At 38.7% G+C, this 27773-nt stretch overlaps 1 protein-coding gene across 1 annotated transcript in view; it reads right to left on the bottom strand.

Moving 5' to 3' along the window:
• LOC127639271 (membrane-associated guanylate kinase, WW and PDZ domain-containing protein 2-like) overlaps positions 1-27773 on the bottom strand; it is a 321578-nt gene that overhangs the window by 88584 nt on the left and 205221 nt on the right. The window contains exons 4-8 of the mRNA XM_052121194.1: positions 24982-25197; positions 17691-17895; positions 14550-14629; positions 8041-8098; positions 3864-3985 (exon numbers count right to left, since the gene is read on the bottom strand). Coding sequence (XP_051977154.1) covers positions 3864-3985; positions 8041-8098; positions 14550-14629; positions 17691-17895; positions 24982-25197 — 681 coding nt within the window. The remainder of the gene's footprint in view (positions 1-3863; positions 3986-8040; positions 8099-14549; positions 14630-17690; positions 17896-24981; positions 25198-27773) is intronic.

Genomic DNA, 27773 nt, shown 5'->3' with positions numbered 1-27773 from the left:
ACTTTTAAAAAATCCCTATGGAAGAAAGTATGAATGGGAAAAATACTTCCATAATCGAGATTGCGGAAAATGTGAACGGGCAATGTTGAGCTCTATAGGGCTGTAAAAATCCATATTTCCAAAATCGACTATAGTCATTGGGTTGTCTAAAAGACAACTAGTCAAATACCATGACGTCAATAAATAGGAATTATTCCTGGATCATCCTATTTCTAAAATAGATTTAGGGGTAGATTATGGTTAGGGTTAGGACTATGTTTGTTTACAGGAATGACAAAATCTAGAAAACTACGCATATGGATGCTTGGTGCAGCCCTTATTCAACAAATAAATAGGCTAAATAACTGTGGAGCAGGACGTAGTCTTATGTCTGTCAGTGGGGAGAGAGGAAGCAGTAAGAGCCATCACCTGGTTATTATTTACTCTAAAAACCTGTGTTTCATTTCAGTGATGGCAGAGATGGGCTTTAACAGGAAGGCGGAACGCCCGGCCAGGAGAGAGAGTACAAGACACACACACCCCCTGAAGCTCAACGCTGAAAAGCTGTTTTTTGATTGATTTGAGCTTATGCTGACTTTTGTCATTGAAGCTGTGTGTGCAAACTGGAAGTCTTGCTGGAAAGCATATGTTGAGTTATAGCCTGAGAATAAATAACACTCACGTGGACTGCAAAGTCAGCTCTTGCTTCCTTCTTGCCTCCCACTCTTAGAACCTCTACAATAACTATTACTATTTATTGCACAAAACCATCACAGTCTTCTCAAATAAGAGATTTTGCATAATAAAAGAAACATTACTCACAGGAGGTGATTTTAAGGCTGACAGTAATTGTCTTGAAATGTATTGTTGAAGGTAGTGAATTGGTTTCTGCAGTGGCAATGCTTTAAAAGGGATAGATTATCAAGTTATTGTATGGAAATCAGTGATTACAATATTTTTAAATATATATACTTTCATGTTCGAAAGTCAGTCAGTCAACCATTTAAGCATAAGCAAGTCAACATCACTAATCAAGTCGGTTTTAGACGACTAGTCAACCATCCTGTCCCATCCTTACTATATAAGATGAAAGATACCAGCATCCCTACATCCACAACACAACATACTGTATGCTGTTCACCAGATATGCTGGTGTTTCCGGCAGGGTAGATGTACTCATGCGTATCCTAAAAGTGCAGGCAAAAAGAAAATACAAAAAAGAAGCCAACAGAAAAAAAATCTCCACTGGTTTAGAAACTGAGAGAATGTTCTGTGGAGGAACTTAAGTACTATGCAAAAAAGCCAGGAAACAGACTCCTGCTGTAGTTCCTCCACTGCAAATGGGGGGCGCCGTTCTAGGGACGTACCATGCAGTCCAAATACTCCGGACCGGTATAGGGGGGCCTCGGAAAGGTCAGTGAGACTGTGAGAGCGCTCGGGAGCTGGACCCACGTATGCCAGTCTGGCCCTGGGTAAGGTAGCAGAGGAGGGGCTCTCCTCTACTGTTATAAAGAAGAAAAACCCTCAGCTCACACAGGAAATGGATACACATCATTTAAAGATCCAAGGGAGGACCACTGGACAGAGAGGAGTTAAGTTTCAACTTAAAATGTAAGGTGATTTTGCCAAATAGAACTTGTTTCTGGATCAAATCCTAGTTTATCTTACCCAGCTGAAAAGATGGTTTGCTAGTCTTTCCTGTTCAATGACATACAATGACATAACTCACTGCTTAATCACCATAGTACGACACATCGTTGAAGAAATTAACTAGATAGTCATGACTGTTTCCCAAAATCGTAGTAACAATGTCGCACATCCATCGTTCGAACCACGTTGGTTCAACAATATAGAGCTGTCGTTGATGACGTTACGCAGGGGGCAGAGCAATAATTTCTACAGATATAAAATTATTCAATGAGCGAAAGCAGCTGAAGACATGAAAGCGGCATGCACTTTGAAATGTGACAGAGGCATTGCACTGCAATAGTGGGGTTTCCCTCTACACCAGACTTTGGTGTTCCCTGATGCACTTGAGCAAATGCTCACTCTTTAAAAACATTTAAATGTGTATTTTTTCATTAACATAAACATAAAATCCACGTTTTCTTACAGAAACCATTTCTCTAAACAGTCTTTAATCCCTTAAACAGCAGCATTCACATTTATAAACAATTCAGAACATCACTTTCTGCAAAACAGATGAAAAAAAGTCACTTTCTTAAATGCATGCATGGTCAAAGTGTTGATAGAATGAAAGATATATATATATATATATATATATATATATATATATATATATATATGGAATTAAAGATATAGAAGCCTATGCAAAATTAAATGATGTCACACAGCAAACTAACAAGGAACTATGCTTCTAATAACCTGCAGCTCAGGTTATGTGCTGTAGTTCCAACACAACTTTGAAATGCTGTTTGCGAATATTTGCTGGAACTACGGTTTTGGGGAACACCAAACCACTGAACTATGTTGGTAACAAAGGAACTTGCATCCATGGATGGATGACAATATTTTTGGAAAACGCACCCCTGGTCTGGATGTGAGACCAGATTGCCAGCCAGCTAAACCAGCTGAGTACCAGCATGGCCAGGATGGGGAAACCAGCTTAAACTGGTTTATCTTACGAAAGGGTAGAACAATATTCCCATCAACCAATTCAATTTTAGAGTTAGGGTTAGCAGTTAAGCATAAGGTTGGTGTTGCGGCTTCCACTACGTACTTATACACCAATCATTTCCCTCTAATTTTAGGGTCGGGACAATGTTTGAAAATGTTGTTCCAGAACCAACAGAAGAAATTGATTAAGGAAAATACACTATTTGGCAAAATCACAATCACCACAAAAGTAGATGTTGTAGAGGTAGAGGTAGATTTAGATTAAACTAATTATGGACCACTTTTGCTTAAAATTCAATCGAGCTTGCATCACTACTGTGGTTGCAAGATCTAACAGAGATTTCACGTGTTGCAACTGTGAAAAAGCTTTATTACCATGGGACTTTTGTTATAAATTTTACCCACCAATTAAATAGCCAATTTAGCTACAACATATTTGAGGCCATAGCTGGTCTAGCTAATGACTAAGGAGTCAAGGAACATGTTCTCTCTGAAAGATGGACCAAGAGATGCTGAGTTATTTTTGTTAACCCCCTTCTGGCTAACAACGTGCTGTCCCTTACCTTCATGTTGATAACAGCATGACCATGCTGAATGGATTACCTGAGACAAGAATTATTGCTATAAATCCTTCTAAACATAACGAGGAAGCTGCCAGATCAAATAATGAAAAGTAACTCATTCTCAATTGATAACAATGGAGTCAGAACAGGAAGGTTTTCTGTCTGAGTGTGCATTGACTGTACAGCTAAACACATAATATTTCCAAAGGTCTGGGTGTACAGAAGTAGTAAAAAAGAAAAGAGAAGATCATTTGAACAACTTTACAGCTCAAAAAATAGACATTTCTATGGAAGAATTCATGTAAACACTTAAACAAAAATATTTTTTTGGCCTTTAAACCCTTCATACACTGGCACTTACTTTCAATGAAAGTGCCTTACTCTAACAAAGTTTTTGCTTTAAAGGAGCAAAAACTGACATTTGGACTTAACTTGCTTTGAACCCAAAACATTCCTTTAACAATAAGTTCACTCACAGAAGGAATATCAAAGACAAAGTCTGAGCTCAAATGTGTTACTATGGAGACAAGTCTCTGAGCTCACAGGAGAAATGTAATAATAGTCACGAACATCAAGCCATCAGTAATTCCACCACACTTGATGTTAAAAATGTAATTGCTTTGAAAGCAAAAAGATGTTATGGTGTCTTTTTTGTCATTTGATTGGATGTAAATAACACTTTACCTCTGTAGACAGTAGGTAGGGGGAGAGAGGACAGGCCTTGACTCTGCATCTGCTGTTGCTGTTGTAGTCTTCTCTTGGCCTCTAGAACGGGGTTCTCAAACTGAGTCCTTCTGTTTATGTGACTGCAATCAGACAATCCCAGACAGAAGCTCATACAACAGTTACTTATAAAGCATTTAAACTTTAGAAAAGCTATACTAACACATAACTAGGCCCACACAGAATCTGTGCTTGCAGAACTAAGCAAAATAGCCTAGCAAATGTTCAATAAATTTAATTGGAACACCCACAATTCACAATGTTCCTGCGTCTCCCATCTAGTGCATTTATCAAGACAAAAATTTATTTCATTAATCTAACTCAGGTAAAGCAGAATAGGCCTATGCTAACTGAGGGTGAGTTAGCCTTCACTGCTGAAACAAAACAAAAAGCAAAACAAAACAGTTTAAACCAGCCTGTAAGGTGACTTGTTATTTTTTAGCTAGTCAGGCTGAAAGACCAGCTTAGCGATCAGCTAAAAACCATAGGCTAGTTTTTTATCACTTCAACAAAGTAGCTAATTAGCCCCAATTAGCCTAACTAGCCTCTGTTAGCTTATGCTAATTGAGCATGGTAATATTATAACTGCTACTTTTCTTCTTGGAGCACACTGCAAAACTATGAAATTACGCATCAAATTTTTTAAATTTAGCATCAGTGTTTTAACATATAGTTCATTCCAACATATGTGTTTTTTTATTGATTGCATTGCCTCTTGGATGCTTGTCATGTTTATTGTTAATTTTAATGTTTTATGCTACCATTTTGGCCAGATCTCTCTTGAAGATATTTGAATCCCAAGGGACAAGCCTGGTCAAATAAAGATGTAATAATAGCTATAATAACATATATCCTTCTGACCAGCTAGCCATTGTTTATCATGACCTTATATATTGACATGCAATTAACCCTGCTGAATGTACTTTTATAATTGAAAAACCGGATCAATGGGAATTATCTTGCCCAAACGCTGCCCAACAAAAGAAAACATCATGGTTACTGTTGAAACCTCCGTTCCCCGATGGAAGGAATGAGACTTTGTGTCGATTTTAGTGACACAAGGGGTCTCTTCTGACAGCCTTGCATACCTCTGAATTTGAGAAAAGGCCAATGTCAAATTGGCAGACAGAATTTGCATGTCCCGCCCCCAGACATACAGGTATAAAGGGGAGCGTGCGAGTGTCTGTCAGACAGGTTTTGACACTGAGGAGCCAAGAATAAGGTTACGGCGTATTACAGTGGTAGGGATAGTGACGTGGCAAGGGGAACACAACGTTTCGTTCCTTCCATCGGGGAACGGAGGTTACAACAGTAACCATAACGTTCCCCTTCTGTCATTCACTCGACGTTGTGTGATTTTAGTGACACAAGGGGTCACACTTCAAAAGGCCATGCACTACCCGTGTTATGTGACTGCCCAGCCAGGTGCAAGCAAGCTCTTGCATGCTAGAAGCAGTTGGGTCGGCTGCACGTAACCCTCCCCAACGCCCCCAATAAAAGGTGTCACATCCCGCTCTTAGGTTCCCAGTACCCGTAGGAAACAGGCGACATGACTTGTATGGGAGCCAGCTGGCCAGCCTTTTCTCTCTCTATGTTTCTCGTCATAGAGTTATTTTCCCCTTTTCAGGGGGAAAAGGCCCTGCGGAGACCATGACCTGCCCAGACTGGGGGGAGGTAACTTGTGGCTAATACACACGGGGGTTGTCAAGCCACCCGTGGATATGGTGCGGTGGTAGATCCTGCCTGACAAGGGAGGAGTTGCTACAGACACGGCGACCAGGGGACAGCAAGGACTGCCCAGCAGGGGGACCGTACCACGGAAAATATGTCACAGGGAGTTGCCTGAAGCGGGAACTATGCCTGTGGAGCCCATGCCCAACACGGAGCACTCGACTCGTGGTGGGTTTGGCGGCGAATTCCTCCACTGAATCTGTCGCCAGAGGGCTAGGGTAGAAAAGCATTCAGGAAGCGAGACCTTACTGGCTAACCTGGGAAAGAAGGCGCACTGGATCAGCTTGGTGAAGGGCGCAATGTGCAAGCGGAGCACCTGGTCGGCTGTTCCGTATTACTAAGTTGAACCGGCTCGGACCTGACAAAACACGGGATGAGACTGACTCAACCCTGAGGTTGTAGAACCAAGCAAAGGTGTTGGGTGTTGCCCAGCCAGCTGTTTTGGACATACCGGGCAGGGACTCGCGGCGGGGGAGCAGGTAATAGTGCTTCGAGAGGCATGAGCGCGTCCTGAGGCTTGGGTGCTGAGAAAAAACTCAAAGGACTTACCTTGCTCTGTGCACCTGGCAGGGGGTGGGTTATAGACAGAAGAGGAGGTCCTGTAGGGATGTCTTCGAGATGTGGCTGGTAGCAGCGCCCGGAGCTGAGGTACCAAAACTCTTTTAGAGAAATCAAACTCTATAGGAGAGAAGCGCTGTCGAAGTGCCCAGGGGCAGAGTCTGCACAGTGTGCAGAGAGGATTAAGCTGCTGGAAATACACCGTCAGATCCAACAGAAGCTCTCTTGCAGGTGGGTGAAGCAGTCATGACACACAGATCGCTGATCACATAACCGCTCGGCTCCGAAGAAAAAATCTGTATGACAGACACTCAACCTCTCCCCTTTATACCCATATGTCCGGGGGCGGGACATGCAAATTCTGCCTGCCAATTTGACATTGGCCTTTTCTCAAGTTCAGAGGTACGCAAGGTTCTCAGAAGAGACCCCTTGTGTCACTAGAATCGACACAACGTTGAGTGAGTGACAGAAGGGGAACTAAAAGCATTAGTGTTGATTTTAACACCCTTTAACAACTCATTTCAAATCGAACAGGCTCTGGTTATTAAGCACAACATAGGCCCAATTAGTCCTTATCTTTGTTTAAAGAATGATCCAACAATGAGCTCAGACAGTAATCAGAACATTATGAAAGGCAAATGGATCTCTGAACGGTCTGTTCAACACTTGCTGTCAGTGTTAATACAATCATTTTAAGAGGTGCTGATAAAAACAGTAATTTTCAAACTGCAAAAACAATTAGGCCCCATTAAGAGGCATTTTTATGAAAAGGGGTAATGACTCTTTATAAAGATGTGGCATTTGTGATTACAGCTCTGTGCAGACACTAAGCAAGATACATTTTTTGACGTATCTGTCTTAGATTTCTTTTGGGATCTAAGGCCTGAGATAGATCGATCAGATCGGAATATAATTAGCAGTTTGATTTTGTCTTTATCCATAAATGTAATACTAGTACTTCATCCGAGATCAGTTTCACATCTTCTTACAGCACATTAAGGTTAGGTTTGGCAAAGAAAAAAACAGTCATTAGAGTTGGTTCAGGATTGATTTGCAAGATGCAGAGTGCAGTTTCATTTAAATTGTTAAACCCATTCAAACCTTTAACCATCAGTTGTAATGGTAAAATCATGGCTTCTTAACCTGAAAAAAACATTAAATAAATACATAGCACAAAAATACACATTATGCAATGATTATCCTTATGCATTATGCTCTCGTTATGTGTCTCCAGTCAGTAAAAAGCCACCAGACACATATTTACAGTAAATTACAGTAATTTTACACCTGATGCAGCTTCACGTCCTCCCAGTTGTCATCACCACAACATAAAACCCACAGCCATACAGTTACTATTTATCCTTCTCTTCCTTTCACAGACAGACAGACATCCAGACAGACAGACAGACAGATGACAGATAGATGAGTTACAAACATGGCATAATCCCATCTGCAGACAACAGGAATGGATGTAGCCCTGCATGCAAAACACTTATGTGGCAGTTCGGAGAGAGTGTTTGTGGTTGTGTATGCCAAGCTACGACAGCTGCATTATTGGCTCAAGGCTTGCTTTTCTCTTCTGTCCAAGGGGGAGGAGTAGCCAAGTGAACCATACTATAAATAGTCCCTCCTCACCCCAGACTGTGCATTAAGCAAGGAAAATGATGGCACACGTATAGAGACAAACACTTACACACTGGGAACTGAATTAGGGAACAACAGACCAGATGTTTTTGGGCTGGCCATGGTGCAGTGGCAATCTAACCGATTAATCCGCAGCTGAGAGACAACGCAGGGATCCAAAGTGCAATTAAATTATGTTTGTTAACTGAGAGCGCTGTGAACTTACTCAACGTAGTAGGTTCCGTAAATAGGGTCATCAATTTTCTCCCAGCCATAAGGAAGCTCTGGAAACAAACAAACAAGAAAACAAAATGAAAGCCACAATAACTTTTTATAAACACTCAATGGGATATTTGACTGTTAAATGTTGCAGTTCATAAAGTTATAGTCCAACTGGCTACAGCAACAGCACAAACAGCCTGTTTCAGCACCAAATCAAAAGGAAATTAGCCAACTATTTTAATAATATTAATTAAAAAACAGTGTGTGTCACTAATCAAAAACTCTGAATGGTTCAAAAAGTAGGCTTCATTTATTTATATTTGTTTAGTTGGTCAAAAATGCCCTCAATATTCCATCATGTGATTTATCATATTACATTCACAGTCTATTCCAACACGTCCTATTACTGATTTACAGAGGATACGGGGGGTTGGTGTCACACCATATATAATGAAATGGAAACAAGATAATTCATTGGTCACAGAGGTTGTCTCAGCTGGCTGAAATACTATTATTAATGTATATACAAAAATATACATATACCCATACACACTTGAATACACATGCTTCATTACTGAATAGCATGCGTACCAACTGGGCTTCAAGATGAAAGTGACAAGCAAATTACAAGCACACACACATATACACACAAAAAAGGCACAAACTATAAACTGTACACCATGTACATCACCCACAACTTTGTAAATTACCAATGACTCACATAATCTGGCTAACACACACACACACACACACACACACACACACACACACACACACTGGCAGATCAAAGCGCTGTCGGGTATTACCCTAATGCTGTGCTATGAGCTGCTAGTCGTCTTATTAAATTGTCCAATTTGTGAAGACAAGCAAGTGCATATATCAATCCACATATTTAGAAGAACACTTAAAGGAATATTCCGGTTTCAATACGAGATTTTCCCTTATTTAAATATGAAATGATGTGTCCCGTATCAAATCGATACAGGACGCAAATTGACCCATAAGCTTGTGAAATGCAGTCACGGCGAAATCATTCGAGATTGTTAATTTAACATTGATATAAGTTGGATTCATATGGTGGGTAAGGGACTGTCTCAAATGTCCACACATAAAACAAAAACTATGGATTTGTTTTTTAATTAAAAAACAGAAGTTTCAATATAAATGTTCAATAAGGTGTACAAAGTTAAACACATCCAACAATGTATGAATACTATTACTGAGTCATAAATATAAGAAGTACAGGTGAAGGAAAAAATACATCATAAAATAAAAATGTAAAAAAACTAAAAATACATATATACCGGGGCCTGGGTAGCTCAGCGAGTAAAGACGCTGTCTTCCACCCCTGGAGTCGTGAGTTCGAATCCAGGGCATGTTGAGTGACTCCAGCCAGGTCTCCTAAGCAACCAAATTGGCCTGGTTGCTGGGGAGGGTAGAGTCCAAAGGGGTAACCTCTCGTGGTCACTATAATGTGGTTCACTCTCGGTGGGCGAGTGGTGAGCTGTGTGAATGTCGCGGAGAATAGTATGAAGCCTCCACACAGGTAACGCGCTCAACAAGCCATGTGCTAAGATGCACGGATTGACGGTCTCAGACGTGGAGGCAACTGAGATCCGTCCTCCGCCACCCGGATTGAGGCGAGTCACTACACCACCATGAGGACTTAGAGCACATTGGGCCATTCCAAATTGGGGAGAAAAAGGGGAGAAAATAAAATAAATAAATAAATAATACATATAAACCACCACAGAAGTCTACATATATAAGATAAATAATCAAAGAAATTTAAAAGTCAGGGGTCAGGAAATTTCTCCGCATATAAGATAGGATATATACTTTTTATTATTAATAACTCAAAAAGCATTTATTGCTAAAACTGTGAAGGATGTGTTAAGGGACCATCTGAATACATTTCTTGGTATTATGTAATTTCAATGTAGTATTACTGACTGGTACCGCTGCCCCCATTTGCGCATATTACACAGTCTGCATAGTGCAACTACTCCCAATGGGAACACCATCTTACCCTAGGGGGACACCAGAAACTCCACCGGCTGCTGCCCCCCCCCTCCTTCTCCACCCCACCCCACACACACACACACGCTCAGGCGAAAAGAAGCACACAGTTGAAGTAAACATGTTTACAAAAGTACAGAAAAAGCAAAAAGAAACTCAAAACTTACAAATGAGGACACTGACATAACATAAATAATTACATAAAAATCCCCTATTTCCCACACCACATTCAATCCAACTGTTAAAACCGAGGCCTTTGGGTTCAAATGAGGACTCTTTAAAGGTACAGTACACTTGACGTGATAAACAAGCAAGCACAAAGACAGACACATAGACAACGCATAGTGAAATTAATCAACGATATGTTCAAATAAAAATGTAAATAATATCAAAGCAGTTCAGTCTAATCTTACAGACTCCAAATATAGAGTAACCCACCTTACATTCTTTTGATAATTGGGAACTCATGCTAATTACTTCCTTCAATATTTGCATTCGGTTTGCACAAGATTTAAATAATACTGCTGTTTAAAATCCTGGCTGCCCTATGCCATAAAAGCAGGCAACTGTTAAAAGCTTTGACCTTTATCAAAATGAGGAAGGTGGAGGGAGCAAGAATGGAGAAAGAGAGAAAAGAGATGGAAACAAAAGAAAGTATGATGAGTAGAACTAACATGAACTGCAGCCATATGCCTAAAATGAATAAATGTTCACAGGCAGGGTCCAATGTGAAAAATGTCAGCTTCAAAAGCTGGCTTTAGTAAATACATTAAAAAAATGGCAAACCAGTTGGCCTGTATCTTGTTTTTATTTTTTACAAATTGCAACATAATACGCAATTTAAATTGCAATGTAAGAAATCTGGCCTGTTTTATAAAGGAGGAAAAGTTCTCTCTTTTTGAAAGTTCCTTCACTTCTTCATTCACTGACTCACTTTCACCCTGTCTGAAAGTTCACTGATTGATAACGTGTGTGTGTTATCACAAAAACAAACACTCAAACGCATGCTTTGTAATCTTCTGCTGTCTGCCAGACTCGGTCTCCCAAAATAACCCCCCATCAATAACGCCATATACTTCTTATACGCCGTCAATAAAGCCATATGTGCCTTTTGTCCTTTAGTACGGAGTTGAGAATATTCTACAAGGACTTGCTCGGATTCTAACTTGAATTGTATGTACACATTAAGCTTTTAAATTAGCATGCATTCTAAAGGGGCGTTCACACTCGGAGCACAAAACAGCAACGTTGGCTTAACCAAACCAATTTTCTGTATTTTGACCAATGGAAGTTTAGTCTTCAGGAAGACTGTTTGAAAACAGTAATTACTTTAAATTCTGTTTGGTGATGTCAGTGGTACAGTAATCACATTTAATACTTGTATTCTAATCTTTTAGAGAACGAGAGAGAGAATTAGGTTAGTCTAAAACAGACTGTTTCTTCAAGTGAAACGAATTTGTGTGTATCAGTGTTTATGGAGTATAAAATTGCTTCTGACAGCGACTGAACTAATTAGTCCTGAGAAAAACTGAAAGCAATATCAGCTAAGAAATGCTGCTCGCAACATTTATGAACCACAATATTCCAATATTCAAATCCAATATGAAATGTTACATCTACAGTAAATGAGGCTTGTTGTGATTCTAAGAATGCAAAATAGCGCAAAATTGCTGTGACACATCATGCAACTCGCATGATTAAACATCTCACCGCTGAGTGTGCAAAGCTGTTGGGTTTTTGCCCGTGCATTTTTGATTAATTGAGCTAATCTGTACAATATCACAGCGAAAACAAAACACAATTCCTGTATTGACACAGCTGTCAATTGATTAAGCCACATCCATCAATCTATCCACACATCTGTTTCTGTAACGATATCTCCACCTGTTCCCAGTGAGTCTGTGCATGTACTTTTTTATTTTTTGGAGCGCTCACTGACAGTGACGGCTTCAGAAATGATGAAATAGCACTGAAACTGGAGTGACAGACATGGAGAGACATGTTAGGTTTGTTTATTCATTCACTTGCCATCCCAGAGAATTCTCACCATCAGAGAGGGATACACAGTGACAGAGTCAGAGAGATGACAGGTAAACAGGAGAGAAGACATCGGAATATCTAGCAAAACTTCACTTTCTGCTGCGGTAAATATTTGCAGGGAAACAAACATTCGAGGAACTTGAGCGTGACGGTATTAAAGACAACAGTCAATGACTCTGATTTGATTCCAGAGATATGTCTTCTCTTCAGTTCTGAAACGAGAGGGCAAACTCATATGACTTCCACGGAATGCAAAAAGAGATGTTAGGTAGAATGTCAGTGTAAGGCAGTCAATGGAAAGGAGGAGCGAGAACCGGCTTGACAATATAAATAATAGTTTAATATAAAACTTAAACAAAAGACAAACACACACATGACGGACATGTCCGTAAACTATCTCTCTCTCCCGCACAATCCTCTGCAGTCGACCTTTATCCCTCTCGGAGGCTTGATTAGTCTAATACGTGACCGGGTGTGTAGGATCACGACCCGGCCCCGCCCTCCGTCCTGCCACAGTCAGCCTCAGTCATTCTTTGGAAAAAAAGATGCAGTGAAATTGCCCCCCAGACTGGGGCAAACATTCTGCTGAACGTCTCCTTTGGTGTTCCATGGATTTGGACAAGTGTGGAATGACAACCGATCTCTTGGAATGATAAACCGAATTACCATTTTTCCCAATTAATCGGCACTGATAGTTGCTTTTTGACTATTGCTTGAAAGCAAAATTCAACAACAATAGTTCTCAAATTGGCTCATTAATCAGTTATCGGATTTCCTCCAACACCTTCATTATCGGTATTGGGAAAATCCAGTATCGGCTGAACTTAATCCATGTTTTCTCGACACATGACTACATGGCAAATCTAATTGACTACTCAAGTAGTTGTTGCATGCCCTAATCCACAGTGATGATGAATGCTAATGTTGAGAGTGATTTCCAAGGTATTGCTATGCTGTTGCTAAGGTGCCCTAAGGTGGTTGCTAGATGGTTACATACTGGTCCCAGTCAAAAGAGCCCACCCCCAAGTCTCTATGATATTCTGATCTCTAGATATGGCTTGGGTCCCTCCATATATGTAAGACTATTAGATATTCCGCCTTACGAAAATCGTAAGTGAGAATGCTTAGAAAAGTTAAAGCACAAACAATCTAGTTACATGAGCAACATGATGTTTTCAAGATAACAGCAGACTGTGATTTGAATTCAGAGCTGTATCTTCCCATCAGTTCTGAAACAAAAGAGGGTAGCTGAGTTGCGTAACACGCACACATATGCAATAAGCCGCAGTGATGATGGGAGTTTTCGCAACGCAGGCTGACAGGCCTTTGAACTGTGGAAATCAGCTGACATGTAAAATGCGCTTTCACGCACATACCCACAAACACACACGCATGATAACAAGCAGCCCCTGATGGACTGGCAGACTTGATTGTATTGCAAAATTATAATAGACCGAAGAACTGGGAGGAAGTTGGCGATGAATAAAACCTTTTATAGCAGGTGGAACAACAGTGGATCTCCATGCTGACATGATTCATTTAACACTTTGAGATATTTCAGCTCAAGATCATTTCACAAACACACTCAGGAGTACTAGAAGCAGAGTGTGGAGATAAACAGAAAAAACTGATTTTTACATTTTCAGAAGCAAGTGCAAAAGTTATTGATGCCAGGGTTTTGTGGGTGTTTGCTAGGGTGTTCTGCTATGGTTGCTTACAGGCTCAAATCAAAAGAGCCACCCCCAAGTCTTTATGATATTCTGATCTCCAGAGAGATATGGATGAAGTCACTCCTTTAATACAAGTCTATGGGATTTTTTTCGGGAGGCAAAAATCTTACAGTTAAGTCCCATTGCACACCTCTCTTAAACAAGCGACGCGGTTTGAGGTATCATTAAAATCTGAAAAAGTTCTGGAGAGTTTGGACTCTTCCAAAATCTTGCAATGGATTGAATGGGCCACTTTCGTAGCTTCTGTGAAAGATTAACACTTAAGCTTAATTATCTATCATTATGTTTATATTTTTTCATTACTAAAAATTAGCATTACGTTAATCATAAACTAGTAAAAAAAGACATTGATTTTGATCATTTTGATCACATACGTATATTAAAGGACTATTCCGGTGTTATACAAGTTGAGCTTAAGAGAAAGCATTTGTGCCATAATGTTGATTACCACAAAAAAAATATTTTGACTTGTCCCTTCTGTTCCCTTCTTTAAAAAAAGAAGAAGAAACAATCTGAGTTACTGAGGCACTTACAATGGAAGTGAATGGAGCCAATCTGTAAACGTTAAAATACTCACTGTTCACTGAGTCACTTCAGATAAAGAATGATCTAGTCACTATTTCATAACCAAAGTGTATTTAACACTCAAAACACGACTGACAACCACAGTATATTACTGTGTGAATACAGCCAGAGACAAATTATGGTAATGATAAACACTCACCGTTCTCTTTGCATTCTTCAGGGGGCTTCGCTTTCTTTGCGAGACGGGGATCCAACCACGACGTCGTCTTTGTATTGTGGCTGGAAAGAAGAGGTATGGAGCAGAAAGGGTAAAGAGACAGAGAGGAAGTGTGAGAGAGAGAGTGATATGAGAGAACTGCAAACTGCAACTGTAAATCATCACACTGATGAGAGTAAAGAGATGGAACGGGCGTCTCTTGGGATCTCATCTCTAAACGAGGGTGAGAAAAAAGTTTAGCTTAACAAAACGGCAATCGATACTTTTAATTAGCTGTAAGCTTCTCATTAGCACAGCAAGAAAGAGAGGAGGAGGAGCAAGATAGAGGAAGAGAAAGATGTGAGGGACTTAGTGAATGAGGGAGGAAAATTGAACATTGAGGGGCAAATTCACTTAAACTGTTGTGCCAATTTAGTGTGCTGTATATCAAAAACCTGAATTCGAATGATTGATTATGATTATTATAAAATCTATATTCTAAGACTACTGCAAAATATCAAGATACAAACAAATATGTACGTTTTTTCCATAGGGAAATTGATAATTAACAATAACTTATAAACATTTAAAGACAGACCTAGCGTGAGCTCAGAGGTTTTTAATTGATAGTATATGCTTCTGTTGAAGCCATCAGTCAGTGTTATTTCAACTTCATTTTGTATTCATTTGTGTTTCACAGCAGTCTTCCTGGTTAAAAAACGACACTCCCCATGAGGGAAAATGATCCACCAATCAGAGAACTGCAGCAAACGAAGTGCAGCAAAAGAGCCCTGCAGCGACCGCCCACTCTCGTGACTCACTGTAAATGAGTCGAGTCGTCTTCCCTTCTCTCAAACTACTATTTTATTTGTATATATCTGAATATTCTGGAATATATTTTAAATGTATTGATTTTATACTTAAGTACAATTTCTGTAGTAGACTCTATATAATCTATACAGAAAAAAAAAAGAAAGGGAAAAATACTTTTGGAACTAAAATGGCTAAGAAAAGTGAGCGTGCACTGTTGCACTCTATTGTAAAAGCGACTTATCTGATTGGTGGATTTATCTTCAGGCTTATGGGTAGTGTAGTTCTTTATGAGAAATATACTGTAGTTTTTAAACGTTTTTAAATATTTAAAATGTTAAAATCACACTGACTTGTGGCTTCTACCGGAGCATAGCTAACATAATCTCTTCACAATCTTAAAGCGCAAGATAGGTCTGTCTTGAAAGGTCTATACATTATACAGTACTTAAAAATCTATTTCTCTTTGGAGAAAATGAATAGGATTTTTACTGGACCCATCTGTTGCACACTATTGCTCCCTGAGACACATTTTTGTCAAAACTAGCAGAGATCAGTGGGAGGAAAGCGACTCAACTGTCTCAGTGATGGGACTCAAGCGACTGGCCAGAGAAACTGCAGCCGGGGGCTAAAATATGGTGCACCTTTGATGTACTTCTCACTTTCTCCCTACAATCTCTCTCTATGACACTCCACACTTCTGTGCCCTTGTAGCTCTGTCTTTCAGCTAGTGTCTCCCTCCCTGGTGTCTCTTCCTGCTTCAACTCCCTTTCAGAGAGGAGTGACTTTATTTAATGTAAAGGTACATCAAAGGACGTGCGACTGGCACTCTGCATTTCCGCAGCTTATGTTCAGTTGCTCGGGGAGTTTACATGGGCCTAAATGCATGTGTGGAGACATTTTGTGATGATTAATCTGGCCCAGAATGTGAGTATGATTGTGGGTGTGGTGAGAGATAGACATATGGAGAAGTGTCTACAGTTTGAGAATTAAAGGCGCTCCGTCTGTGAGGGAGATCGGAAAAAACAAGGCACCATTGGCTGCTCGACAACTCCATTAAACCCTGAACAGTCACACTGTGTGGGCCAGTGCATACTGTTTGTGTGGAGTGACATGAAACAGTGAAAGAGCTGGCCTTGGAGAGTCACTCATACACAACTTCTGTTGTGAATGGTGTAAGAGAAAACAACTATCTGCTATTGTCTGTATGGGCATTTACCATATTGTAACTATGGAAAATCAGCACTGAACAGTTACAGCTAAGACTGAAATGCACACATACGTGTTAAACAAGCTACAGGAAATAAAACAGGTACATAACATAGACGTCTATTGGTTTTATTTTATGTTTGGGCTTATTGTCACTTGCACGAAAGGAAAGGATTAGAAAGTTTGAGAGCCATTCACAATGTTCAACAAACTGCTTGTTAATGTAAGGGATAATGTGCAGTCAGACGGTATTTATCGCAAAATAATGCCTGACAAGGTGATCCGTTTTCATTTGAAATAACAACCGACTGACTGTACATTATCCTGCGTATTACACTGCCAATAACCAAATAAAAAATACCTGGACATACCATATTGATTTGCATTGACATGATATAATTATGTGAGAAGAAAGAAATCGTTAAACAGTTTAATTCTACCTCCGGTTGGAGTTCTGTTGGTGTTTATATTGTATTGTTAATAATGACTAACTCCTCATAATCCATCTTATTACAAGAATACTTGCCAATAAATAAATAAATGCACATGAAACATGATTTGAGTTGAACCTTTTGATTAACTTACTTGTAAAGATCGCATAGTGCTCCGAAAGTAGGAAAGATGACTTGCAAATTTGCAATCCCCAGATGAGAGACATTTGTTTTAAAGTATGGCCAACAATTTCCATATGATAGCAGTTGAAAGTGATACATTTTAAAGCTTAAAAAAGCACCCAAATACGTCATAAAAGTAGTCCATGTGCTCGTGAATCATTTTCCAAGTCTTCTGAAGCCATACGATCACTTTGTATGATGAACGTCACATGGACTGCTTTTCTGACACTTTTGGGTGCTTTTTTAAGCTTTAAAATGCATCACAACTAACTGCTGTTGAATGGACAACTTTACAATAGCTCCTTTTGTGCTCCACAGTAGAAAGAAAATAATTTGGGTTTGGAACGACATGAGGTGAAGTAAATAATAACAGAATTACAATTTGGGTTAAATTATTCCTTTAAAAATGTTGCCAAATTGGATATATTATTGTGAATCTGAGCTTTGTCAGTGATAGCCAACCTTTAGGAACTTGATCCTCTATGCAGATTAATGACATTATGATACCCACTCTATAAAGTACACCTCTCCTTTCTCTGTGTAAGCCATCTCCCAGTTATCCGGTAGAGAACCCATGTCGTCATTCTCATCCGGCTTGGGAGGAGATTTCGGGGGTTCTGTGTCTTCTTTAGGGGCATCTGTAGGTGTCTCGGATGGGCTTGTGGTGGGCATCTCTCCTGAAGCATCAGTACTTTTGTCTTCATGCTCACTGGACTCTGAAATAAATAAATCCATAAAAACAATTAGCTAAAAAAAATGTTGGTTACACTTTCTATGAAGCCCATATTTATAATGCATTAGTAATGTCTCAAAATACACCTTATGATATGTTATAACTTCTCATAAAGTATTGTAACCACATTTATAATACTTACCTATTCACAGTTATTCCTTAGAGTATAATGTATTACAACACCAGCAACATCCAATTTTATCTGCATTAGTTATAATGGATTATATATATTTGTAATAGAATGTATATTAGGTATGCTTTAAGTAAAGTGAAAAAAGCAATGTCTTCTTATAAACATCCACAAGATATTTGTAAGTGGTTATAAGACATTACAACTAATGTCTGAAATGATATACATTCCACATGAACAAAATAACACCCATTCAATGTATATTTGAAGATTTCACGAAAAGCAGAAACCCTCTCTCAGTCAAAATATGTATGTTGATAACACATGTCCCCAATCTGCTTGAGTGTAAACACACCCAATAATAATAATAATATTAATAATAAAATCTAACTGATTCTATAATGCACTCTATTCAATAAACTTTAATGTTTGTGAATCTTATTTGGAGACTATTATAACTTCCACTGCAGAAGTTTGACTTGTAATGCATTGTATGTTACAAGTTTATGTTATGGCTGTTTATAAGAGGATATTGATTTTGTAACGTTACTTAAAGCAGGCAAAGAGCACTCACAAATTGATCTTGTCATAAAGTCTTTTGATTGTTATAATATATTATACTCTTAAGTATAACTATGAATAGGGACAGTCTTATAATGTATTATAACTGTAGTTATAATAATTTATGAGAACTTATAACATATTATAAGGTGTATTATGAGACATTATGAATGCAGTATAACGCATGTATAATGCCTTTACAATGCATTATAAATATGGGCTTCATATAAAGTGTTACAATTTTTAAATAATAATATTAAAACTCCAAAATAAAAATCTTAAAGGAAGAGTTCACCCAAAAAATTAAAACCCTCATGTGGATCCAAACTCTATGAATTTCTTTGTTATGTGGAACACAAAAGGAAATAATTCAATTAATATCCTGATCGTCAATGGACGTAAAGTTTTTCATAGAAAAATCCATTTCATTTCAGATAGATTGAATCTATCATACGCCTTCAAAAGACATTGAATATGATATACAGAAAACTTTTATGATACTGTTGGGTGTTTTTTAAGCCACTGATGCTGAATTGTGTTCCGCATCAGAGAAAGTCATACAACGACTTGATGTTAATGAAAGACAAAATTATTCCTTTAATGGAAAAGGCTTCACGTAAGCTTGTCTTCAGCTGTTAACTGTTAATGAAATAGCAAATGAAATCCTGCACACAAAAATGGTCAGAGCATTCTTAAAACAGCAAGCTCAAATCTGATTGGCAGGCTTTACAGCAAGTTTCCAGGAGTCAGGATGCACAGGTTGTCATTTACAGACACTTTTATAGTGCATGTGTGTCCCTTGGGAACTGAATGTTTGACTCCAACAGCGAATGTTTGACTCCACTGAAAGATTTTCTTGTGAGGCTCCACACTCCAGCTCAGTAGGTGGCGGTAATGCAACATCAGCTGGATTGCCAATGGTCAAAAAACATCACAAGAAACAGAAACACTTTCTTGCTTGTGGCTGTGTCTCGTTTGGAAGGCTGCATCCTCCGGAGGTCGCATTTGTCGGCCTCATACGTCAACGAGGCAGTCTTGTTTCAGAAAAGCGAGCAGGACACTTCGAATGCAGCTTCAGAATGCGGCCTACTTTCACAGGAATTCAGAGGGTGCATGAGGTGTATCCTTCATGGGCACTTACAAGCCACAATTCTTTAATAATGACGCCAATTTGCCCGTAAATGTGATGTTCGAACACAAGGAATGTTAATTCCCAAGCTGAAGTACCTCAGTAGATGCACATAATATGTATAATTATATTAATATATCATTAAAATAAAGTATTAGACTAAAAGTACACCTGTAAAATCTATTTTCTTTTCTCTTTACATCATTATAACTCTCCTAAAATGTACCTCATACATTCCCTTCTAAAGGGACTTTGTTTCCTTCTCACTAAAAGCGCTCACACTTCTTAAAGAGCGGCGTGCTGTCATAGCAACTATGTTACGTTACGTTTGTCCAACGAAGGCCATCTCAATTAAACAAAACTTGTTTAAAGGAGGAAGCTCGGTATACTGCAAAGCAGGCGTCCTACCTAGCATATAGCCTTCAAAACGAGACACAGCTTGTGATACTGATTTGGATAATGAAAAAACGTTTAACTATATTGTACATAAATAAACCGCAATGGTGTTGAAGTCAGAATTTCTGTTGTGTTCAGTCGATTGCAGTATTGCAATCTCTTCCTGTCTAAGTTGGCTGTTCCTGGCCAAAATAACCTGCAATGTGGACCATCCAATAATCAAAAGTTTGGCTACGTGAGACTAAACAAGTAATTTACTACATTAGTTACCTTAACAAAAGTCAATAGCTATTTTGTATACCAATAAGACATCTTTAAGTCACGAGCTACATTAGCTAAACAAATTTCAACGTCTAAATGTCTAATCTAAAACCCTTTGTCTTTGCACTGGGGTGGGCTCTCATTAAAGAACATTGGCAGAACTTATTGTAGCTAAATGCATCATGGAAAATACTGCACTGAGCTAATGTACTTTAGTATCAGCTGCTAAATTCTGTTAAACTGCATACCGCCATAAGAAGACAAAATTAAACCCATAACTTTTAAACAACAGAAATGCAAATCTGCATCTCCGATTTGAGCGCCTTCATCAGTCAAGAAAATTTAGACAGTAGAAGCAGATTGAAAATGATGTACGGTGCAATATAATTCAGCAACATTATCAAGAAGAGCATCTAAGCTTATAAAAAGATGCTGTCAAATTTAAGATCATCCAACGCAATATTCCAAGAAATGCATCCAACTTTTACCGAAACTGCTGTTGAAAATCCAAGTCTAAGACTACAGAGAAAACTGGTGAAAGTGAGTGAGATACACAGAGAAAATATTTATAAGAGAGAGAGAGCTGTAATTGAGATTTTGAGTTTCTGAGAGAACCGAAAAGCAGGTCACTGTAACAGAGAGATGTTAGAACGAGAGAGAGCAAAAAGACAGTGAGAAATGATGGAGGAATAGACAGAGATAAAGTTAGCTGGACTGAAGGAGAGAAAGCAGAGTAGAGTGATTAAAATGGAGTCTTGGGTGAGAAACAAAACAGAGAGAGAGATGAACGTGTCCTAGTTTGAGTTATGGAGGTTGTAGGTCCCAAAACAGAAGCACAAAAGACAGTGAGGGGAAGAGAGTGGCACTGATCCAAAACCTAGTGAGCTCCCTTGCTGTCTACTGCCTAAATAAGCAGCTAACTACTGTAAATACTAACCGCCTGTCTACACCAGACATGTCCATTAAAGAGGCGGGCCACAACCGCTTGATGCAGTCTACACTGGAAAGAACTGTTAATGGATGAAAAAACATCATATTTTCTATTCAAATGAAATTCACTAGTATAAAAAACACTTACTTTTGATATAATTATTAATGTAATGCTACTGTAGGTAACACTGTACCTCCAACCTGTGCTGTGCAACACGCCGCAGTGGACACTTCCAGTGATTATTGATTATAATGGGAGCAATCTGCTTTTTATGCAGCACTTGCATCTGGCGTGGACACGGTGAAAGGCACAATTCAGCAGGAATATTTGAAATCAGCAATACAATTTGGCAACAGCGGTATCATAAATCTTGGTTCATTGGCTCAAATCATGCCACTGGCCCTTTTAACTGTAAAGCGACACTTTCCTACAGCCTCCATAGTCTCCTCATCCTTATACTGCCTCTGACTAAGATGGAACCTCATAAGCGACTAATTTGGAGCATTCTAAATATTCAGCAACTTGACCTAGCCACACAAATAGCACTCTGCACAGGAGATTCAACTCTCAATTGATTCCAGTAGAGACTGACATTAGCATGTTGCTAAGCTAACAACATGATGCTCTTAGTAGAGTCCATTAATGTAGAGAGTGTTTCCGACAGGGTCCTGGTCATCCTGTCAAGATTTATTTTATGATAACGATTGGCTGCCTGTAAATTGTACACTATATTTTTGTATTTTATCAGTGAGATTTGTGCTTAGAATATCAAATTTTTAGCTTAGCAACATGCTAACATCAAACTGTTGGAATCAATTGGGAGTTGTGCTTCGCATGGAGAGAATTTGAGTGGTTTCTTACATTTTTCACTAGAGAAAAAGACCCTAGTATCAAATTAAAATGTTTATCCTACTGGACCTCTACTTCTAAATTTCATTATTCTTAGATTGTAACCACCATATCACGCTGGTGTACTGAAGCAAGAACAAAACAAAGAGGTTCTCACAGTACATGCCGACTTGATGCACGTTTCCGCACCACAGAGCTGCAGTTATGGAGAGAAAAATAGGAAACGTGTGATAACATGCTGTTGTGGTGGTTGCTATGCTATTGCCCTCACAACAGTTGGTAACTATGAGGTAACATAGAGTGGAGACAGTTGCTATGATACATGATGCATCTAGTGGACCAACTGTAATAATCTCTATGCTAGTAACCCTGCTCTAAGCTAATTTACTACACAGGCAGGGTTGGGAGGATTACTTTTGAAATGTATTCCACTACAGATTACAGAATACATGCTGGAAAATGCCTTTTGCAATGTATTTTGTTAGATTACTCAAGGTCAGTAACGTACAACCCCAATTCCAAAAAAGTTGGGACAGTCTGAAAAATGTGAATAAAAATACAAATTATTGATTTGTAAATTATGTTCACCCTTTGCTATATTGAAAGCACTACAACTACACATTATATGATGATTTACCCTGTGAATTTCATTTTTTTCTTTTTTTTTTTTTAATATACAGTAATTTCAAATCAGATGATTGCAACATGCTCCTAAAAAGTTGAGACTGGGCAATTTAAGACAAATACAAATTTGACGAGTTAAAATAACAAGGTGATGTGAAACTGTAGATGTTAAACAGGTGAGGCAATCATGTCATAGTATATAAGGAGCCTCAAAAAACAGCCTAGTCCTTCAAGAGCAAGGTTCCTTCGAGACTTGTCAATTTACAAACAGATGCTTCAGCAAATAATCCAGCACTTGGAGAACAATGTTCCCCAAAGACAAATTTGAAGGATTTTGGGCATTTCAATATATTTCAGTGCACAATATAGTTAAAATATTCAAGGAATCTGGTCAAATCTCAGTGTGAAACGGGCAAAATAAAAACCACTTCTGAATGTGTGTGATCTCTGATCCCTCAGATATCACTGACTTAAAAAATATCATTCATCTGTAATTGATATCATGAACATGGGCTTGAGATTACTTTAGTAAACCTTTGTTAGTCAACACCACTCACCGCTGCATCCACCGATGCACGTGAAGACTTTACTGTGTAAAGCAGAAGCCATACATCAACAAGCACTGCCAACTTCTCTGGGCTCGGTCTCATCTTAGATGGGAAGTAGAACAGTGGAACTGTGTTTTTTTAGTCCACATTTCAAATAGATTTTGAAGAAATAGATTTTGGGCCAAAGAGGAAAAGGACCGTCCAAGCTTTTATTAGCATCAGGTTTAAAAGCCAGTGTCTGTATGGGTCAGGGGTGTGTCAGTGCCCATGTAATGGCTAACTCGCACATCTGTGAGAACACCATGAATGCAGACAGATATGTAAAAATGTTGGAGCAACATATACTGCCATCCAGAATGTCTTTTCCAGGGACATCCCTGTATTTCCTAGCAAGGCAACTTCAAACCACATGCAGGATTTCAAGTTCATGACTATGTTATCAGAGAGTGCGGGTGCTAGATTGGCCTGCCTGAAGTCCTGACCTGTCTCCAATTGAGAATGTGTGGCGCATTATGAAGTACGCCATACAGCAACGAAGACCCCGTACAATTATGCAGCTATAGACCTACATAATGGATGAATGCCGGGAAATTCCACTTTATAAACTTAACAAACGTGTGTCTTCAGTGCCCAAATGCTTAAGTGTTATTAGAAGAAATGGTGGTTACACACTCGACTGATCCAACGTTTTTGGAGCATGTTGCAATCATCTGATTTGAAATTACTGTACATAAAAAAAATAAAAATTATTCACAAGGAAAAACATCATAAAATGTGTAGTTGTAGTGCTTTCAATATAGATAAGGGTGAATATAATTTACCAATCATCCCTTTTTGTTTTTATTAGCATTTTTCATACTGTCCCAACTTTTCAGAATTGGGTTGTATTCTAAATACTTTGGATTACTTCTTCAGTACTGGTAGATTTTTTTTCCCCACTTGTTTTGACTATTAAAACTCAAGACAAAATACACAAGTTAAAAATACATCCTCTGAAAAACCTAAATATCTTATGCAGTGTTGTTTCTAAAACAAGATAAATCAAACTGATTTTTTTTTAAGGATCTTTAGATATTTTTACAGGAAAACAATACAAAAATTATGATCAAGAATATGATTTTTGCCCTAATATTAAAGGTCTTTCTAGAAAAAAAAATTATGATCCAACGTGAATTTTCTTGATAAAAAAATATGATGGTGTCTGGTAACATGTTCATGTAAAATGGCAAAAATTGCATTTACACAAGGTTTATTTCTATTTCTTCTACTCCAAACTTCAAACGTACTTCTCTGTCTGCTCGTATGAATGTAACACATCATAAGAAAGTGTTTCACCGCTGTTCAAATCCACTTTAGATCACATCATTTATATGTATAAATGTTTTCCATCTGAAAGGACTAAATATCAAATTAAATGACAATAAAATGCAAATTAATCTCTTCAGTAATCAAAATACTTTTTGAATGTAATTGTATTCTAAATACCAATGATTTAAATTGTAATGGTAGTGGAATACAGTTACTTGTGTTTTGTATTTTAAATATGTATTCCCATAACATGTATTCCATTACTCCCCAACCCTGTACAAAATAGAGATCACTCACAGACAAGATGGCATCACTGATCGAGAGCTCCTCACCTGGGGTGACGGCCACTCCGTTGCCGTTGACGATGTGCCTCTCCTCCTCTTCCTCCTCGGGTGGCTCGATGCCAGCCTTCTCCATGTTGCTGACGGATTTGTTGCGTCTGCGTTTGCCCTCTGCTCTGGGTGTGGGGCCTGACAACAGTTGCTCTGCTACATTCAGCAGAAGTGGGCTGGGCTCTGCCGGGGGCTTGGGCGTGCCATAATAGTTATCTGCATACAATCAAAAATCAGATCAGTTCTATCAGAAGGACAGGGACATTTGGCGCATAACTGAGCATGTTTACAGGCACGATATTACACAGATTATACTTTAAAAGTAGAAAACCTGTAAATTAGAGGTCTGCAACCTGACCTGTGCCCATTGACACCTGAGAAACCGCTGGGTTTAGGGCTGGGTTGGGGTCAGAATTCCAAGTATGACTTCGAGTTGGGTTTCTAAGCAGTGAAAAAATAAACAGGCCTACCTAACTTGCTTTGTGCATGCACTCTCACTCACAGACGAGTTACGGGTACGTGTTCACACGTGTTTGCATATGTCTGCTCTGTTTTTCTATTGTTTTACTATGTTCTTACTGTGTCTTCAAAGTCTTGTACTGGATTGTCGCATTATTTAGACACCTTGACAAGATAAAGAGGTCTCAAGATTGTTGTGAAAATGTTCAGGCTGCAAAGGACTATCTTGTGACTGTTACATTGTTACAAAGGATTCCAAATTGTTCTGCACGGAGTTAAGTTTTAGTGTTTGATGTACAGTAAGACATTTTTTTCTTCTGTTCTGGTGTGCTGAGGGACACCGTGCCTTGTAAAAACCATGCATGTTTACTTATGTTATGAATTTTGCCAACGATGCTTCCATAAAAAACAGCCTATTGCAACAATGCTTGCTTGGAGAAGAAATTAAGAAATTTGAGTCTGGTTTCTGGTACCATTCAGGTCGGGTTAGGTCCAGGGTCAGAAATTAAGAGGGGCTTGGGGCAAAAATTTCAAAATTCCCCTGAAATGTGGGAGCAAAAATATCCAATTGCTTGGTATATTTGCTTGGAAATTATAAAGAGAGTCAATGATTTCAGGTTTGGGTCCAGTTCAGGCCTTAAATGTTCCTGAAAATCAAATCCAGGGAGCAAAATTGCCCCTTCATTTACAAGTTTATTTCTGACACTTGTTAGGTCACATAGTCTTGGGTGTGAGTCTGGTTTGGGTTTCATTGTAAAGGACAGTTCACCCAAAAATGTTAATTCTCTCATCATTTACACACCCTCATGCCATCCCAGATCTGCATGACTTTATTGCTTCTGCAGAAGACAAACAAAGAGTTTTAGAAGAATATTTCAGCTCTGTAGGTCCTCACAAAGCAAGTGAAGGGTGATCACGACTTTGTAGCTCAAAAAATCACATAAAGGAAACATATCCCTTTATGGCCCATGCCTTAACTGTGAATTCATGTTAATGCCTTAAACTGTTTTATTTCATTGAGGAAATTTAATAAACGGATTTAGCAAAAAAACTATTGAAACCTCTTGTTTATTTTTTTGTAAAATTTCCCGGTGCAGTTAAACACCTTACCTACATTCCATTACATCAAAACCGAAACCAACTGCAGATCATTTCTGCACAATGGTATTACATGGTTTCTTACATGTATCACATCTGTTCCGAGGTGACATGCCCATTATGTGGAGCTAAAAGAAAGTCAGTATTGTCATAAAATCTAATTTGAGATGAAAAACACAATTTCTGAAGCAACCACACCATATTGTGGTGCTTCTATGACACTTAAGGCTCACATGTTGACTTGTCACGTGTTCCTCAGGACTTGTAATGAAAGTAATGCATTGCAAATGCTAAAATGTCACAAGATAGCATTGTGTGAAGATCAGGGCATAAAGTGTTTTTGATCTGATAAACTGCTGTTTTCGTGTAAAATGAATTGTTGTTATAGCACCTCTAGTGTTTATTTTAGAAGGATATTGCCATAAAACTTACAACATAGATACCCAAGTGTTACAGTTCTGTGTGTGTTATGTGTTTGTAATGTCCCAATCTTCTGAGTGCCCAATCATCCTCCTATGTTTTCAGCATAGATCATCAAGTCTCTGCAGGCAAACAGAAACAGCCTCAAACATCACCTGTACAACACTAGACACAAACTGTTGCTCAAATGATATGTGTGTATCTCTGTGTGTGTGTACGAGTGCTGTTCTGTGTTTACAGATTCAGTAAAAGTGCCACAGCTCTCCTGGGATGAACAGGCACTAGAGCAGTGCAGGGCATCTGGTTCTACACCCTCAATTCTCCTGGAGTCACTACCTGACTTGATGCTGCAGCACACAGCAGCTGTAACTCCTAAATATAGATTTCCAAATAATGACAAAAGAATGAATCCGAGTTGCACATTGCTAATACTAAGCCACCCATATTTAATATATTTAGTGTTTCTAAAGTGTATATTAAAGTGTTTCTCAGTGTTTCAGTTTATTACATGGCTCTCTGGAATACTCGATTCTGAATGGTCAATCGTGTCATTCTGCAGTCAAATATTTTTGCATAATACTACACTGTTTTGACAGGTTTCCCAGGAAACTTTTTTCTATATAATTCTGCTAGTTTCATGTCTCTTCTATCACTCCACACACTCTTTCTTTGCAAGTTTGCATAATAAAATCATTTCTCAAATCAATATTTCATGCTTTTGGTAAATAGCTGTGTAATAAGTCTATAAAGACCAAAACCGGCTATAAGAAAGAAAGACACATTACACACATTACACTTTCTCCCATCCAGGGACT

The sequence above is a fragment of the Xyrauchen texanus genome, chromosome 47 (assembly GCF_025860055.1).
Source record: "Xyrauchen texanus isolate HMW12.3.18 chromosome 47, RBS_HiC_50CHRs, whole genome shotgun sequence".
NCBI classification, from domain to species: domain Eukaryota; kingdom Metazoa; phylum Chordata; class Actinopteri; order Cypriniformes; family Catostomidae; genus Xyrauchen; species Xyrauchen texanus.
This window is presented reverse-complemented; position numbering and strand designations above follow the sequence as displayed.